The sequence below is a fragment of the Bacillus rossius genome, chromosome 1 (assembly GCF_032445375.1).
Source record: "Bacillus rossius redtenbacheri isolate Brsri chromosome 1, Brsri_v3, whole genome shotgun sequence".
Taxonomy (NCBI): domain Eukaryota; kingdom Metazoa; phylum Arthropoda; class Insecta; order Phasmatodea; family Bacillidae; genus Bacillus; species Bacillus rossius.
Genome location: NC_086330.1, coordinates 108481731 through 108499305, shown reverse-complemented (window position 1 = coordinate 108499305; position 17575 = coordinate 108481731). Strand labels below are relative to the sequence as shown.

Genomic DNA, 17575 nt, shown 5'->3' with positions numbered 1-17575 from the left:
TAAAACAGAAATGACAAAACTATATTTAAGGAAAATTGCTTGAATATTTTTAAGTTTTCTGCTTATTGCATGCATTTAGGCCTAGACCGCTTGGTGAGATGACTTGTGTCGGTTACCCCCACATGCAAAACACTCGAACCATAGTGTCTGCGGGCTCTCCCTGACATGGTAGTTGGAAGCATTGCAACATTTTCCTCCTCTTTGGCTGCTGTCAAAATTTTCTGTTTCAAATATGACATTTTTTTAAATTATTATATAAAGCAACTTTTGACCTCAATCTAAGCCTTTAATTAGCCTACTCCGTTTTGTTTTTACCAGCTGCATTTTTTGTGGATTATTCCTTTCAGAGCATTAACTGATGTGGTAAGTAATAATGCAATTCATTTTATGGCGCTGTAAGCTAAAAATAGTATTTCTGGAAAGTGTCAGGATATTTTTGGTAGAACTTCTGTAGCCACCCTGTAATAGTTTTATTATTATTCATCTAATTACTTACTTGTTGTCGTACTTATTTATAGATACATTTTTTAAGGAGATAAAAATGCTGGCAGAAGTGCCTTCAAGCAAGATGTAAAGATAACAACCACTTATCTTTAAGAGCCCACCTCCTTGCTGGTGCAGCACTCAAAAAAAAACTTCCTTTGTTCTCTCCACTCACCCTCGCTCTAAAAGCCTTCAAGGACACAGCTTGGCAAGGCTTGGTTGATAAAGGTGTTACTCAAACCGTCTCTCTCATTCCTCCAGCACTGGCATTGGTTTTTCATCACTCCCATCCCCTTCCTAAATAGGTGATGTTTCCTTTCATATGCCCTTCTTGACCCCACATGTTCACACCAGCCTCAGCAGTTCCACCCCAGTCAACTAAATATTTCCAGCCTCAGATTTCCAAGCCAAGCAACACAATGAAATAATAATTACCCTATTCTGTAGGGTTGTGTTGGGGGAAGGGTTTGAGTTGATGGGGTAAGTTCTGCAACACAAAGGGTCTCCTCCCCCCCCCCCCCCTCTGGCATTTTTTAATAGATATAAATATTATTTGCTTTTATGAATTAAGTATCAAAATTACTTATCTGAAAATATTTTTATGTCAGTAGAATATAAGTGGGATTTATTCATTTTTATTAAATGTATTACATCATATAAAATCACATGGCCCTTTGGCTTGGTATTTATGTCTTTTTAACTAAATAATTTTTGACGTGACAAGTCTAATAAATCGATGAACGCCGGCTGCACGCACGAAAAAGTGTCCCGTTACGCTCATTGTACGCTTGCGCCGCACCGACATAAGTAAAAACTTAAAACTTTGTTTATAAATGTGTTTCTACGTCAAATGTATGTAAAAAAAATGAATCTGATTACTAGTATAATTTCAAGTATTTATTCTCTTGTTATTAAAAAAAGTAGCATCTGTCTGCGAGTGCAGTTATAATAGGTTATGTTACAATTGACTAAAAAATTACGGTGATTCATATAATTGATGATAGATATTTGATAACAGTTTATTTATATGAAAACTTGTTCATAATTTTATCTAAACTTTATAGCTAAACGCCAGTTTTTAAAATTAATTACAAGTCATCTACATGTGAACTGTTTCTTTGACTGTTTATAAAGTGAAGTGAAAAGTTAATATGGTTTTCATTGCTTATTACAACAACAATTTCAGCAATAAAGGTTAATTGTTCTTGCATTTTAAAAATCTGATTATTAGTATAATTTCAAGTATTTATTCTTTTATTACTAAAATAAAAATGATTAAATTTTATTCATAAAAGTATGCAATCATTTCATCAATGTTTTGTTATGACGTTGTTGCGTTAAACTATTGTCCGTAAACCGACTTTACAGATAACTTTTTTTTTTTCTTCCTCCAAATTTACCCAAGAATTTTGGTGTCTTGTCACCCAAAAATTTTAAGACTTGCTACTCAAGAAATTTCCAGGTCTGTAATTATGGTATTAACTATTTTCCATGTACTTGATAAATCTCTTAACACTGACTGACAGACAACACACAGCTTAAACCAGTGGGTCTAGAAATTTGAAGGAAATATTACTTGAGCACCCTAAGGGTGCAATAAGGAGGGATTTTTAATAATTGATAATGTAATTCTTTAATGAAAGTGTGGTGTAAAATAAAACAAATGTCAGCACACTAACTACAAATGTGCATAGTCACTTTAAGGGTTCAGTTTTCTTCTTGTAAGACTTTTTTTGAATTTTTTGTGTTTAGAATGGTACATGTGTTTATATATTTTCAGGATCTTAAATTTTTGACGTGACAACGTCAAATAAATCGATGAACGCCGGCTGCATGCACGAAAAAGTGTCCCACTACGGATGTCCCACTACGGATGTGTTCTGTTTGCTCATTGTACGCATGCGTGGCATCTCTCTTCCACTCGATTGGAACAACCATCGATTTGACTTTTCAATCATATTTTGGTCGTTTGAATTATTAATATTATGTAATTTAACGATCGTCCACCAATTTTCAGCACAATCTGTACGGTTATTTAAAAGTAATGTTGAAAATTCAAATACGTTTTGAACCAACAATGGTGTTTTACAGTTACACATAATAATTCAAATTACACCCGGGATCTTTTGCACAATGTTTTAAAAAATATTGTAACACATTATAAATAAGTTTGGTGTATTTGGGATGCGTATTTGTTATAAAATCATGTTAATACTATACCCCTACCATGAAGATTTTATATATATAACATTTGAAACTACATTACCTTAGTATGGCCTCGTGGGCGTGTGGTTAGCGTACCTGTCTCTTCAACTAAAGGTTGGCGGTTTGAAACCCGGCAGCTGCGAAAAAAATTTTTGTACTTGTAAAAATAAATATGGCGCACGCAACATTTCAAAAGTAATAAATATATTTGAATTAATGGATGCAAATAAAAGTAAATTTATTAATTCAATTGCACATTTCATTTCACTCCTTTTTATCCATACAAAATAGTGATAATTCAATAAAAATGATTCAATTTTATTCATAAAAGTATGCAGTGGTAGATTTTATCATGCAAAAGATTGAAAAATTAAAAAAAAAAAATTCTTCCTCAAAGAATATAATATTTTTAATGCCTAAATGGTTTAGTTGCAAAAACCTATTACAGCTCAGTCTCAGGCCGAATATGATATTTCCTTTTCTTCTGGATCAATCATTTCATCAATGTTTTGTTATGACGTCACGTTAAACTATCGTCCGTAAACCGACTTTACAGACAACCAATTTTTTTTATCAACTAAAATCATTTGAGTTCTTTTCTCTAGTAGTTTAACTGGTATTTTAAGGATGGAAAATGAATATACTTGTTTAGTATTTATGAGACATGTAGCAGTTGTACAATCAATATGTGTTCGTGGAACTGTAACAAACTTTCACGAGAGTGACTGCTTCTTGCATCGAGAGTGACTGCTTCTTGCATGCAGGTACCTGTTGTCTCGGCACATGAAGTCCCACTCTGAAGAGCGGCCTCACAAGTGCAGCGTGTGTGAGCGAGGCTTCAAGACGCTGGCCTCGCTGCAGAATCACGTCAACACACACACTGGCACCAAGCCACATCATTGCAAGTTCTGCGATAGTGCCTTCACCACTTCAGGTAGGACAAAGTATGCTGTCTTCTTAACTTAATCTCATTCCAAACTAAGATAATAAAGGTATACTTGTGTGCACACGTCTAACTTGTGAAATGTGGCAAGCGTGTTCAGAAGGATCATGAAAATTATAGTTAATTTTAGTAGAGGTGGAAAATTTATGATTGTTTGATCACTCAGCTCCACGTATTCTGAATAGAAATTGATAGAATCAAGAATTAAAAATATATATGTTATATATAAAATATATATACAGTAGAGTCTCTTTAATCCGGACTTGTCCGGATCACCGAAAGTCCGGATTAACTGTAATCTACTTTAAAATGTATCAAAAACAAGTTTTATAGGCTAAAGAAAAAATATTTATGCTTAAAAATCAACTGTGTTTTATTATAAAGTACTTAAGAAACTATGTACATTGTTGTAACTTATTTATAAAACAATAATATGTATTTTACATACCTACATGTAATTAAAAAGTATAAAACAATTAAAGGTTAAAAACAATTACAATTTACTCAAAAAAGTCTGTAATATTCTTTTGTTTTAATGACGATTGCCGTCGTTTTGCCATGCAATCTCGTAGGCGCCTCAAGGTCAGTAGCTCAGCAGACGATGTGTCGCTTTGCTTCTCAAAGTAACTCGGCAACCCCTCCAGCATTGTAGTCACTTCGCCATGAGTTGGGCCAGCTGAATCTTCTGTACCTCCATCGTCATCTTCCGAACTGTCTATTTCAGTTGCCATGTTTGCAATGCACGCCTCCACAATTTCAACTTCACTTAACATTTGATGACCAATACCGCTGTCACTGTTCATCCATTCTGATATGTCATTCTCCTATATGTTGGCACAACCCTCCAACTGTTGAAAAACGTGTACAAAATCAAAGCTATTTGAAGTTGGATGAGTTTCGTCTTGTCCCTATTTTTCCTGTGAAATGCTTGGCCACAAATTTTTCCAGCTTTTTTGTATAATTGACAGCTTAATTTCTTCCCATGCTTCTGCAGCCAAGTAAATTACAGTCTTCATTGTCACTTTTTTTAATATGATCCATTAAGTTAGCTGACGGGTCTGCTTCTTGTTGCTCTAAAAGAGACATGATCAATTTTTTCCTATATCGCCGTTTTATTGCTTCAATCACACCTTGATCCATAGGTTGTATCAAAGCAGTCACGTTTGGTGGCAGAAATTTTACAAAAATTTCGCCATCTCTCAATTCTTCTTCACTCGGGTGGCATGGTGCATTATCAATTAACAACACAGCTTTTTTCTGGGCGGTTTTTGTCTCTCAAAAACTTTTTTTGTTTTAGGAACAAATGTTTCAATAACCCAAGCTTTAAAAAGTTTTCCGTCCATCCATGCCGATTTTTTTTTTTTAAGTATACTGGGCTGGAAGAGCATTTCTTTTAAGATTTTTAAGGCTTAGCCGATTTGCCTATAACCAAAAATGGAATTTTAAATTTGCCAGAAGCATTACTACAAGGAAGCAAAGTTACTCTTTTTTTTTACCTTATGACCTTTGGCTACAGAATCCAATTTTGATGCTAATGTTATTTTTTTTTAAGCATTTTGTAATTTAATTCCATTTTGTCAGCGTTAAACACTTGGCTCTAATTTTTCATTTTTAACGATTTTTCAAATTTTACTTTAAAGTCTTCACTTGCACTCCTGACAAAATTTCACCACTTACACTAAGTTCACGAACACCGTGTCGATCTTTCCAACGAGATAACCATCCCACAATGGCAGTAAAAGCAGGGTCACCTTTTAATTTTTCGTTGAGTTTGAGCAGGACGCTTGTAATGTTAAGCCCGACAGCGGAACGCCTTGTTCACGTTGTTGGCAAAACCAAATGTACAAAGCCTCGTCTAAAGTTTCATTTTTTGTTTTTTTTTTTAACGTGCTTCTGTTAGCTAGACTGTCCTTACTCACCATTTTGGCACAAAAAACTTCAATTTCTTACCGATTTTTTTTCCAATCAGGAACAGTTTGTTTTCCCACTCCTGAATCTTGCGCGATTCTAGTTAATGACTCACCCGCATCAGTACGAAATAAGGCGTGGTGTTTTTGCTCCATTGTTACAGTCACTTTCTTACGTTTAGTAGCCATTACGTTGCTCTTAATAAGTGCACACAATACAACACTCGCACTGAATAAAAATAACTGTCACGAGCACCTATCAACAGCACGAGTAACCATCGACTGAAGGAAACAAAACAAAACAACTCGCAGGTATAGAGTGAGGCACTTCTTGGAAAACAGACGATGTGCGGAAAACTAGTGGTAAGACTCCCGGCAACTGATGGCAAGAAGACCCTCTCTTAGAATGTATTTTCTAATTTTCCTTTGTCACAAATTTCTTTTTCATCATTTATTTTTTTTAGATCCGTCCGGATTAACCGGATGTCCGGACTAGTGGGGTCCGGATTAGCGAGACTCTACTGTACTTGTAAAGACAAAGAAAGTAGATAATATGCTGGAAGCATGACAAAGTTGAAGGAAAATTGTTGGCTTGGTTTAAACAAATTTGAGCATCTAGTGTACCCATTAGTGGGGTTTTAACATGAAAATATTTTATAGCTTAATGAGTCCATTGGTAAATATACTTCACAACTTCACAGCAAGGATAATGCCTGTGTGTGTCTCCACAACTCTGGTGGGATGTGTGCTCTCATCTAAGCACCAACATGTGCACACATAAAAGGTTGCTGGGAGAAATGCAGACCTGAGATTCATTGCTGAACCTGATGTGACACCACTGATTATCACCCTGTTAAGGCACCTCTTCAAACTTGGGAATGATGAGCCTATAATTCGGTAATAATAGTCATACAGGGTGCTGTGGAGAGCCCTGTAACTACCGTGTTTTCTTGTATAATCGTCGCACATTTTATTCTAAAATCAAGTTTGAAAAGTAGGGGTGCGCCGATTATGCGGAAAAAAAATTTTTTGTTAGGTAAAGTTATTCATAAAAACAAAACCCGTTCATGGAAAGTACATTTATTTAAAAAAAGGTGGAGTATACAAGAGTACGCCAAACAATCTATATTAATAATTCCTTAAACCAAAACCTTTCTTCAACTTTAAATAGAAAAACCAAAACTCTAACACGAACGCAAGCCACTTGAATCTGACGTGAACTAACGTGTCGTAGTACACACTTGCCACGAAAGAATGCGTAGTAGTGTGTAGTGGGAGTCGGTGTACATACTCTCGGGCCGGCCGGAATGTTCCGTTTACTTGACATAGTGAAACAATAAAACTACTTATAGCATAAACATCTTTATAGTAATTCACGTCCGACACGAAAACCAGCGGTGTATTTACGCAATGCGCGGGAAAGACTGGCTATAATTAGCTCTCTGACAGACGTGCGTGCGCGTGCCTTCAAGACATGTACAGTCAGACAAAAGCAATAACGCCTCGTTCCAGTGCGGAAATGTTTTGGAAAAACGTTATTTAATGTTTTAATTATTTTGGAAAATTAGTTTCGGATATAGGGAGTTCCGTTTGTGGGAATTACGGTTGAGAGGTGTTCTACTGTACTTGATTAGACATGTCGCTGTCATAAAGTGCCACAGCTAATAAGGCTTGTCACCCAGGATCTTCAGGCCACAGGGGACATTCATGTGTCCATGGGCTTACCTCAAACAACCTACCAGCTCCAAGGCTGTCTGCACGTTCAGACTCCCAAGTTCTTAATGGGGTTTTATGATAGAAAAGCATTGGTTTTTCTTATGAATAAAATGGCAGGTTTTTGTATAGCTTTTTGCAGATAAGAAGTGCCCATTTTTGTTGTGATTTTAACTTTTTTTAACTCTACAAGGTTTCCTTTTTTAAATAAACAAATTAGAATATTTTTGATAAGAATGTGACTAATGTCTATAGCTTGTAACTGGACGGTATGAAGCTGTGTGTCAGTAGTGGCTCTTATTACACATTTCACACACACTATCACATAAAATCTGCAACCAGAATTTATTTACATTGTCGATTTTTTTGTGCTAATTTCCCTATTTTAAAGGAATATCTGAAATGAGTGCAAAGCAGGAAACCAGAACTTACTTTTGTAGACCGCTTTTTGGAAAATATTACTTGGAAAAACCAATATTAATATAACTCTGGAAATTACTATTATCATATGTCATTCAAAATTGACAAAATTCAAATATTGCAGAGTGTTGATATTGTTACGATTTACCGCAGGTTCGTAAAGGATAGCCCAATTAAAGATTTTATTACACTACACAGTTTTATTTATTACCACTACTTGTCACTTACAAATAATCTTCTAAATAATTAATTACACTTAAATAAATGTCAATTCCCCGGTCACTCGTTCCGCACACCTCGCTGGGCCGCACCTCTGGCGCAACTCTCGCCGCAACACCCCTCGTGGGTCTCCGCCGCGGGACTCCGTCGCCACACTCCGACGCCGCCGTCACACCCTTCGCCGAGATCCCACTCGACGCCTCACTCGGAACTTCACTCGGGACTACGCCGCGCCCGCGACTCTATCGCCCGGAAACTCCGCCACGGGAAAACTCCCGACTCCACTGAACTCACTTACTCCCTGCCCTGGAACCTTCGTCCAAGGACTTCGCCACTCTGCCGCACCCGCGGCACTATCGCCCGGAAACTCCGCCGCGGAAGAACTCCCCACTCAGACTCTGACCGACGTCCTCGGGCCTACCTCCTTATATAGCCCTTGGGTTCCCGTCCAGAACAATCGGGCATGTCTCCGAGATATCGCGTGACCTTCGCCGTCGAAATGTCCAGAAACGCGTCGTGAGTCCTGTCGAAAGATGCGGCGGCTGCTCAAAGAACACCGATGAACGCAACAAGCATCGTGTTCCCACAAAACGCGCCGATAAAAATGTCCGAGTCCTTTTATGCCGCATTGCGGCCTCTTTTAAGTAACTCAATCTGAGGCAGGTGCGTGCTGCGAAGATCAGGATTTCGCGAGATAGTATGACACGAGATACCAGGGAGAGGATGCGGGTGGAAGGGGGCGCAGACAGGCCGAACGAGAGCGGCGACGCCAAGCACTGCAGCCAAGCGCGATCGTAACATTGCCCCCTCCTTCAACCTGTTCATCCTGAACAGGTAATGCATCTCCTCCTGGAGGTCCCCATGCTACCCGAAGTTTAGGCCTCCTGCCTTTCCTCCATCGCGGACTGTACAGTCTCACCAGATAACCCTCTCGCAGTAGATGTAGCTTCTCTTGTCACCCGGCGCCACTTCCGCGTCGCAGATGCCCCATGTCGTTCAGTCAGCCGCCGGAGCCAGGCCGACCGTTGTCTTGGACGGGCCCAATACTCATGAGAGTATTGCTTATTGCCTTCCAACAGTTTCCTTGTTTCTTCCCTTTTTCTCGCCATTTCTTCTCTCGCAGCTACTTGTTCGTACAGCATTTCTTCCCGGCTCTTCTTCGTCTCTTCTCGGTTACTCGTGCCCTCTTGGTTCTTCTGAGTCTGACATGGACTGCACTTAATTTCTCCATGTACCCTCTTCATGACTCCTTGTATTCTCATTTTCTTTTCTCTGTCTTTCTTCCCCTGTTCTTGGTACTTCTTCACCTTCTCTTGGTCTTCCTGTGTCTCTTCTTGGTCTTTCTTCGTTTCTTCTTTGCGCTTCTCTATCTCTTCTTGACTCATGTACATCTCTTCTCTACTTTTCTTCAGCTCATCTTGGCATTTTCCCCTCTCTCTTTTGTTTATCATCATTTCTTCTTGTTCAATGTTCCTCACTTTGTAACTCATTTTTACTACTTTTGTGCTGTTCTTCAGCTCTTCTTTCATCTTCATGTCCTGGTTGTTCTCCTCTCCTTGGCTAATTTCCTCTTTGCTGTTCTCTTCACTGTTCTCCTATTGGCTGGTCTCCTCTTGGCTAGTCTCCTCTTGGCTGGTCTCCTCTTGGCTGGTCTCCTCTTCACGGGTCTTCTCTTCGCTGGTCTTCTCTTGGCTGGAATTCTCTTGGCTGGTCTCCTCTTGGCTGGTCTCCTCTTGGCTGGTCTCCTCTTGGCTGGTCTCCTCTTGGCTGGTCTCCTCTTCGCTGGTCTCCTCTTGGCTGGTCTCCTCTTCACTGGTCTTCTCTTCGCTGGTCTTCTCTTGGCTGGAATTCTCTTGGCTGGTCTCCTCTTGGCTGGTCTCCTCTTGGCTGGTCTCCTCTTGGCTGGTCTCCTCTTCGCTGGTCTCCTCTTCACTGGTCTTCTCTTCGCTGGTCTTCTCTTGGCTGGAATTCTCTTGGCTGGTCTCCTCTTGGCTGGTCTCCTCTTCACTGGTCTTCACTTCGCTGGTCTTCTCTTTGCGGGTATTTTCTTCGCTGGTATTTGGTTCGCTGGTCTTCACTTCGCTGTTCTTCTCTTTGCTTTTCTCTTCCCTGTTCTTCTCTTTGCTGGTCTTCTCTTCGCTGTTCTCTTGGCCGGTCTTCTGTTCGCTGTTCTTCTCTTCACTGTTTTTCTCTTGGCTATTCTTCTCTTCTAGGCTTATCTTCACTTCGGTCTTCATTTCATTCTACATTTCTTCCTGTTCATTCTTCATTTCATCCTGATCCTTCTTCATTTCCTCTAAGCTATTATTTGTCCCACTCTTCGTTTCTTCATTATGGTCCTTACCCTCATTATTTTCACTCTTCACTTCTTTCGCAGAGTTCTTCATACTGGTTCTCCATGCCCTCATGTCATTCACCATTTCTTCCAGGAGAACCCTTATCTTCCTGATATCTTCTACATTTAACTCTTCAGCAGCCATCTCTCTCTAAAGAATTTACTATTTAAACAACCTTAATAATTTTTTTCTAATACTGTTCTTAATTTTAAATGACCTAACCGAACCTTCTAATTAAACTAACAATAACTATTACATTCAAAACTAACACTGACTACAGTATACTCAAACTAACTCTAGAAAATTTCAAATTCACTAAAGTTCTAAACACTAACTATATTCTCAAAATCTAAATTCTATCCTCAACTTTTATTCTAATAATGTAACTGAATCCTAAATCTATTAATTAAGGCTATCCCACTTCTGACACCAAAATGTTACGATTTACCGCGGGTTCGTAAAGGATAGCCCAATTAAAGATTTTATTACACTACACAGTTTTATTTATTACCACTACTTGTCACTTACAAATAATCTTCTAAATAATCAATTACACTTAAATAAATGTCAATTCCCCAGTCACTCGTTCCGCACACTTCGCTGGGCCGCACCTCTGGCGCAACTCTCGCCGCAGCACCCCTCGTGGGTCTCCGCCGCGGGACTCCGTCACCACACTCCGACGCCGCCGTAACACCCTTCGCCGAGATCCCACTCGACGCCTCACTCGGAACTTCACTCGGGACTCCGCCGCGCCCGCGACTCTATCGCCCGGAAACTCCACCGCGGGAAAACTCCCGACTCCACTGAACTCACTTACTCCCTGCCCTGGAACCTTCGTCCAAGGACTTCGCCACTCTGCCGCACCCGCGGCACTATCGCCCGGAAACTCCGCCGCGGGAGAACTCCCCACTCAGACTCTGACCGACGTCCTCGGGCCTACCTCCTTATATAGCCCTTGGGTTCCCGTCCAGAACAATCGGGTATGTCTCCGAGATATCGCGTGACCTTCGCCATCGAAATGTCCAGAAACGCGTTTTGAGTCCTGTCGAAAGACGCGGCGGCTGCTCAAAGAACACCGATGAACGCAACAAGCATCGTGTTCCCACAAAACGTGCCGATAAACATGTCCGAGTCCTTTTATGCCGCATTGCGGCCTCTTTTAAGTAACTCGATCTGAGGCAGGTGCGCGCTGCGACGGTCAGGATGTCGCGAGATAGTATGACACGAGATACCAGGGAGAGGATGCGGGGGGAAGGGGGCGCAGACAGGCCGAACGAGAGTGGCGACGCCAAGCACTGCAGCCAAGCGTGATCCTAACAATATGTTAAAATTTCAGGTTGGCCAGAGGTTATTTGTTAAAATAGCAGTGTGTAGTTATACATAATTATTTTTGAATACAGTATAACCCCATTATAATATTTCTGCCTATAATGTGTTCTTGCTTATAAAGTCATATTTTTAAAGTCCCAACATTTTCCTCATAAGGTCAATATACCGTGTTTTCTCGTATAATCATCGCACATTTTATTCTAAAATCAAGTTTGAAAAGTAGGGGTGCGACGAATATGCGGGAAAAAAAATTTTTGTTTGGTAAAGTTATTCATAAAAACAAAACCCGTTCATGGAAAGTACGTTTATTTAAAAAAAGGTGGATTATACAAGAGTACGCCAAACAATCTATATTAATAATTCCTTAAACCAAAACCTTTCTTCAACTTTAAATAGAAAAACCAAAACTCTAACACGAACGCAAGCCACTTGAATCTGACGTGAACTAACGTGTCGTAGTACACACTTGCCATGAAAGAATGCGGGCTATCAAATGTAGTTAACTCGGCACCTGACAGAGAGCGAGCGCGTTGCATCCAGTCGGCGAGATATCGATATTCGACTACGTGCACGCGCTGTATACGGGAAGCAACATAACCAAACATGAATGATGCGCTGGCTACATTTTTATAAGCGCAACGCCGCGGTAACACAGACAATCAGATAAAGAAAATACCGTTTAAAAACATCTTTAAAAAAAAATTTACACGTCAGACAACTTTGTATTTCCGTTAATTAAATAAATAAGTGGTAATGACCGAAATTAAATTTTATATTATACCTACACCGCTGTGACGCAGACGATCAGATAAAGGAAATAACATTAAAAAACGTCTATATAAGAAAATTTACACGTGAAACAACTTTGTATTTTTCCGTTAATTTATTAATTAAGTGGTTAATGGCCAAATAAATATTAGATTTCTACTTGATTTCTACTTTAAAATACGTCGTTTTATACGGAAAAGATACCTACATAAAGCGCTCGGCATCTACTAGCGGGACCAAAAACATCATGCGACGTTTACGCGAGAAGTTTTTTTATCCCAATTTTGACAGCCTAAAATATAAGAAAATGAAGGCAAACCAACAACATTGCATTGGAATTACATTTAAACTGGCAGGTTCTGACAATTGCATAAGTTCTCTGAGTCTCTGCAGGCACAGTGTGGCTAGCAAATAGCAAAATTTTATTTAAAATTCAGGACATTATGATGGGCACCCAGCTCGACAATAGTCCAATTCAAAACTCAGTCTTTATTTTAGGTCTCCAGCATAATACACAGACACCGTCTACACGTTAGATGGGGGGGGGGGGGGGGTGTCTCCTGGCTAAAACTCTGTTGGTAGGCTATTTCTACCCCCAGGACCACTGGGGGGACCGCGGACGGTTACTCCTAGCTTGCACAGTCTCTGCTATAAAACGTCTCGTAGCGAGAATCACCGTGTAAGATGAGGGGTAGTTTGCAGTCCAGCAATGCGCTGGCGCCGACTCAAGGCGACCACGCTTACCTTGCGAATGCTGCGCTGGCTCAGCAGTCCCCAGTCTGCGTGACGGCTGTCCCAAGGAGTGCGCTGAGATGCACCAGTATGCACCACACACTTTTAAGTCACCAGGGCACTCACACGAGTGCGTAAGTTCCGGCGCGCGCACCGTTATTTCCTGAACCGCGGACGCGTTGGCAAATACTGTTCCAGTTCAGCTATCAGTATCAATAACACTGAAAGTTCAACGTAATTGTCGCGATACCGCAGCCCGGAATCACGTGTAGCGAAACTTCCCACACGGAGCGCCGCGAGCTCGGGATCTGCACAGTGGACTGACTCTCTGAGAAAAACGCTGGACAGCTTTTTTTTATCACCAATGGCCTCTCCTATTGGCCCGTTTTGAAGTCCAGGCGGTTACCGATTACCGCTAATAATCAAATCAATTTCTTAACGGGAGTTCCGTAGTTCATAACGTCCAAAATGCGTAAAACGTAAAGTGAATATAAGTTCCACAGTATTTTTAATAGTTTAAATAAATATCAAAATTGATTACCTTGCGGCGGGAAAGATGGCGGCCTGGCGCTGGCGCGCATGCGCCGTCACACTATCACTTCAAATGTCGCCTCCCAGCACCGTCCGAATGTTTACAAACACCGCGGACTATTGTTGCCTAGGCCCCCTCAAACACCGTTTATATGTCCTTAAATATGCCCTACTGACCATTTATATATATGTGGGCCATGTATGGGTACTCTATATATACATATATATATATATATATATTAGTACTGATTTGAGCGGGAGTAGTGTCTTAAAAAAATGGTAGTCAGCAAGCACATTATTTTGATTAACATACTCTCTTGTGGAAAAACATATTCTATTAGCGTTGTTTTTTTAATGCTCCATTTTTTCGTTTATTTTGAACAAGTTAGGTCATTACGTCGATTGGCGTGGTGTGTGTATGTATGTGTGTCTATATATATATAACTTAAGTCACTTGCAGTTTGAAATACAGTGTTATGAATTGCAAGGCTTTCTGAAGTAGGTATTCTTTTACAGTTAAGTATAATATATTACACATTTAAGTGAAAGTCTCTTGGTAATATCAAGACAAGGATTTGAGATGGTTGCATGCTATAGCTGAAATCTTCATGTGAGATTCTCTCATTAATTAGTGAACCATTATTTCCACTTATCTTCACCTACCATGACTCGTCTACAGAAGTTTACATAGTATTTCAATATGTGTAATATTCTGCATTTAAATTTAGCTTCTGTATTTGACTCTTAATTTTATGCCTGTTGGAATCTCCAAAAGAAGAAAAAAATGTAATTCTAAATTATGATGTATTCTAGTGTAATCCATTCACTGTATCTTTACAATTTTTTAATCACTTTTAACTAAAACACCCTACATATGACTTATGCTTTATGTAGCGTGTTCTTCATAAAACTTTTACATGGCCCCTAAAATTATATTATGTTACTATTTTTTTAATAATACCTTTACTTTCAAGGTAAGTAATAATAAAAATAATTTTAGAATTTTAAACATTATGTTATTAATGGGTGGTAAGAGTAATATTTACTTTTTAATATAGCACTGGGGAAAGAGAGCAAATTACTTATAATTTTATTTTATTTTCAGCACTTATACTGATATTCATGATAATTTTGGTTACGGATCTGCAAGTGCCTTGATGTATAAAGAAGGTCTCCTCGTAAATAGAAATTATCATAATGTAGAGTCATTGAACTATGCATTCAGACTCATTGATAGGATTATTTGCTAAACTGGTATTATTTGAGGTCAATGTGAGAATCTGTAACTAGCAGTCTAGCTGTTACTTGTAGCAACCAGGCACTAAAAAAAAAAAATTCTGTAGTAGCCAAAGTTAAACTGATTTTTAAATGTGTATTGTTAATATATACAAAGACTACAGAAAAAATAAAAAGGATGCATAGGAGAAGGTTCTTCTGATTCTTTACAATTATTTTGTGTTTGGTGACTAGCAATACAGTTAGTGGGCTTGCAACACTTTCAGCTGATAAGATCTTTCATACATCAAGTGACTGCCGGGCTATCTGTTTAGCAATTCAAAATATGAATGTATTAAATATGCTTATTATTAGTAACAGTGTTGACTTGTGTAAATCACTTAGCAGTATTTACATGAAAACACAGTTGAAGTTGGTATTCCAAGAGTAGAATTTTAGCACAATTACAGAAGTGTGAAGATTCTGTCAGTGGGCCTTATTGTGTGGACCATAACAGTAGATTATATATAGAAGCATAAAGCTCTCTATATTGAGTATTATGTGCTCCAGAATGTGGTTTCTATAAAGAATAGTTTCTGGGAAAAGAAACTTCCGCCGCTACCCTGGCTCGGTGTGTTCCGCAGGTGAACTCGTAAGACATGTTCGATACAGACACACACACGAGAAACCTCACAGATGTTCAGAGTGTGATTATTCGAGTGTGGAATTGAGTAAATTGAAGCGTCACATGCGTTGCCACACAGGCGAGCGGCCATATCAGGTGAGCAAACCCAGCGACTACGACTTCTTTTTTTTTCTCCTCTTGTTCCGCAGGTGAACTTGTAAGACACGTTCGGTACAGACACACTCACGAGAAACCCCACAAATGCACGATATGCGACTATGCCAGTGTGGAACTCAGCAAAATGAGGAATCATATGCGGTGCCACACAGGCGAGAGACCCTACCAGGTGAGCGAGCATCTAGCAACTCAAATCTCTTTCTCTTGTTTGCGGGGTACAGCCACTTTGGTACGTTATCTGCTTGTCACAGCTTTTACCAACTTCCCCTCCTCTTAGTGCATGTAGACAGTTTCAAAGGAATAAAAAAGGAAGAACACTCTAAAGACAGTCAAAATATATTTTAGTGGTAACTGATTTGAAACATGATTCTGCTTTATTACTAATACTGTATACTTCTGTATACTGTATGCTTTTGATTCACTTTGATTCTAATCCAAATTTTGAGCTAGGTCTTGGAAGAGAGGGTGTATGGTACAGTGAAAGCTCTTTACCCGGCTAGTTAATGACCACTGCCATGTCATACCAGCAATATTGCCAGATTATCCACAAAGTTAATGTACATGCAATAAATAAGCCTAGCAAAGCTTTTAATATCTCACAGTTTAAATATTTATTATGATTGTCTGGTGGTTTTGTACAGAAATGTTGGATATTTTGTTATTGAAACATTAATTTATATAAATTTAGTACTTCTTCCAAATAAATTCATTCTTTGGAAGGCCGTGCAAATCTCTCATTGTCGAAGGAAGAATAAACAGTCATGCTGAACTTATTACGAGTAGTCAGTGCGAAGTCCATTTTAAATAACTTTTTGCAAAAAAAATAAATGGTTTTATTGTAAAATTTTAATTTATTTTACTAGCCAAATGTCTTCTGAATAAAAGATTACCACAGAAGGGCATATTCAGTGTATGTATTGGCAAAACCAAACTAAGCATTAGTGACAGTTAAGTTTTAGCCAAATTCATTGCTGACATATTTTAAGAGGCTTTTAATGGAAATTGTAATAAAATTTTTATTTCAATATAAATTTTGGTTAGTAGGTTAGACATCTCCGGAATAAAATACTACCTTTAAATGTGACCAAAAGAAGAAACGTGAACAAGGAATCGCACCTAGATTTTTAGCTAGCGGCCAGATGGGAAGTCCATTTTCGGCAGCTTGTTGCTAGAAGATAAGTCATTTTACTATTAAAAATTAGAAGAATTTTGCTAGTAACGTGTCGTCCCAACAAAATTTTACCATCTACTGCATTATTTTAAGTCATGTTATCACGAAAACATTTCATTTTGATCAATGGGTAAAACATTAAGTTTTAAAGATGTGTATTATTTTTATTGTCTGTGGCTTGTTACATTAATGTTAGAGAAAATTTTTTGGAGAGAAAAATTAGTTTCAAGAGATAATGACATCTTATTAATAAATTCACACCGCAAAACGTAAATAAAACCACAGATTTAGAAGCTACCCGTAAACCCAGTTGTACCTGACCAACTTCATGTGTGCGGCAGTGAATATTGAACATGCCTTGTGCTGTTATCTGTAACTCTTAGTAGGCTTAATAGTGAGAATTGGGGGATAAGTGAGAAAGTCATTGTGTCCTGATGTTTTGTGCTGACTTTTGGCCTCTAGGCGAGAGGTAGCTAAAGTTGTTCTAAATCACCACAGCTACTTTATTTTTATTGTTTAACATACTTGGGTATATATATTAATTGGGGGTAGCGACAATACCATCAAAAAAATTATTCGTTTTCTAGCAAAAAATTTTAAAGTAGGTGGCTCGATAGATGTCAGAGTACAGAATGTGCCAAACCAGAGATTCCTAATTAAAGTGTGCATTTTTTATTTGTAAATAATACTTTTTATTTTCCATTTTCAGTGCTTTACTTTTTTATTCCTTTGTAACTAAATCCTATCCACCCTGTTTTCATTCCTTGGTTTCCACTTTTCTATTTTTAGTAAAGTATTTTA

At 38.8% G+C, this 17575-nt stretch overlaps 1 protein-coding gene across 18 annotated transcripts in view; it reads left to right on the top strand.

The window, feature by feature from the left end:
• The window catches only part of LOC134541789 (transcriptional repressor CTCFL-like), a 92948-nt gene that overhangs the window by 50275 nt on the left and 25098 nt on the right, over positions 1 to 17575 (top strand). For 15 of the 18 annotated variants that reach the window (XM_063385531.1, XM_063385582.1, XM_063385502.1 and 12 more), the window contains exons 8-9: positions 3453 to 3622; positions 15636 to 15772. In XM_063385531.1, the coding sequence (XP_063241601.1) occupies positions 3453 to 3622; positions 15636 to 15772 (307 nt within the window). Of the gene's footprint in view, positions 1 to 3452; positions 3623 to 15445; positions 15583 to 15635; positions 15773 to 17575 lie in introns of all 18 variants that reach the window. The other 3 variants (XM_063385489.1, XM_063385494.1, XM_063385575.1) reach the window with 1 other exon arrangement.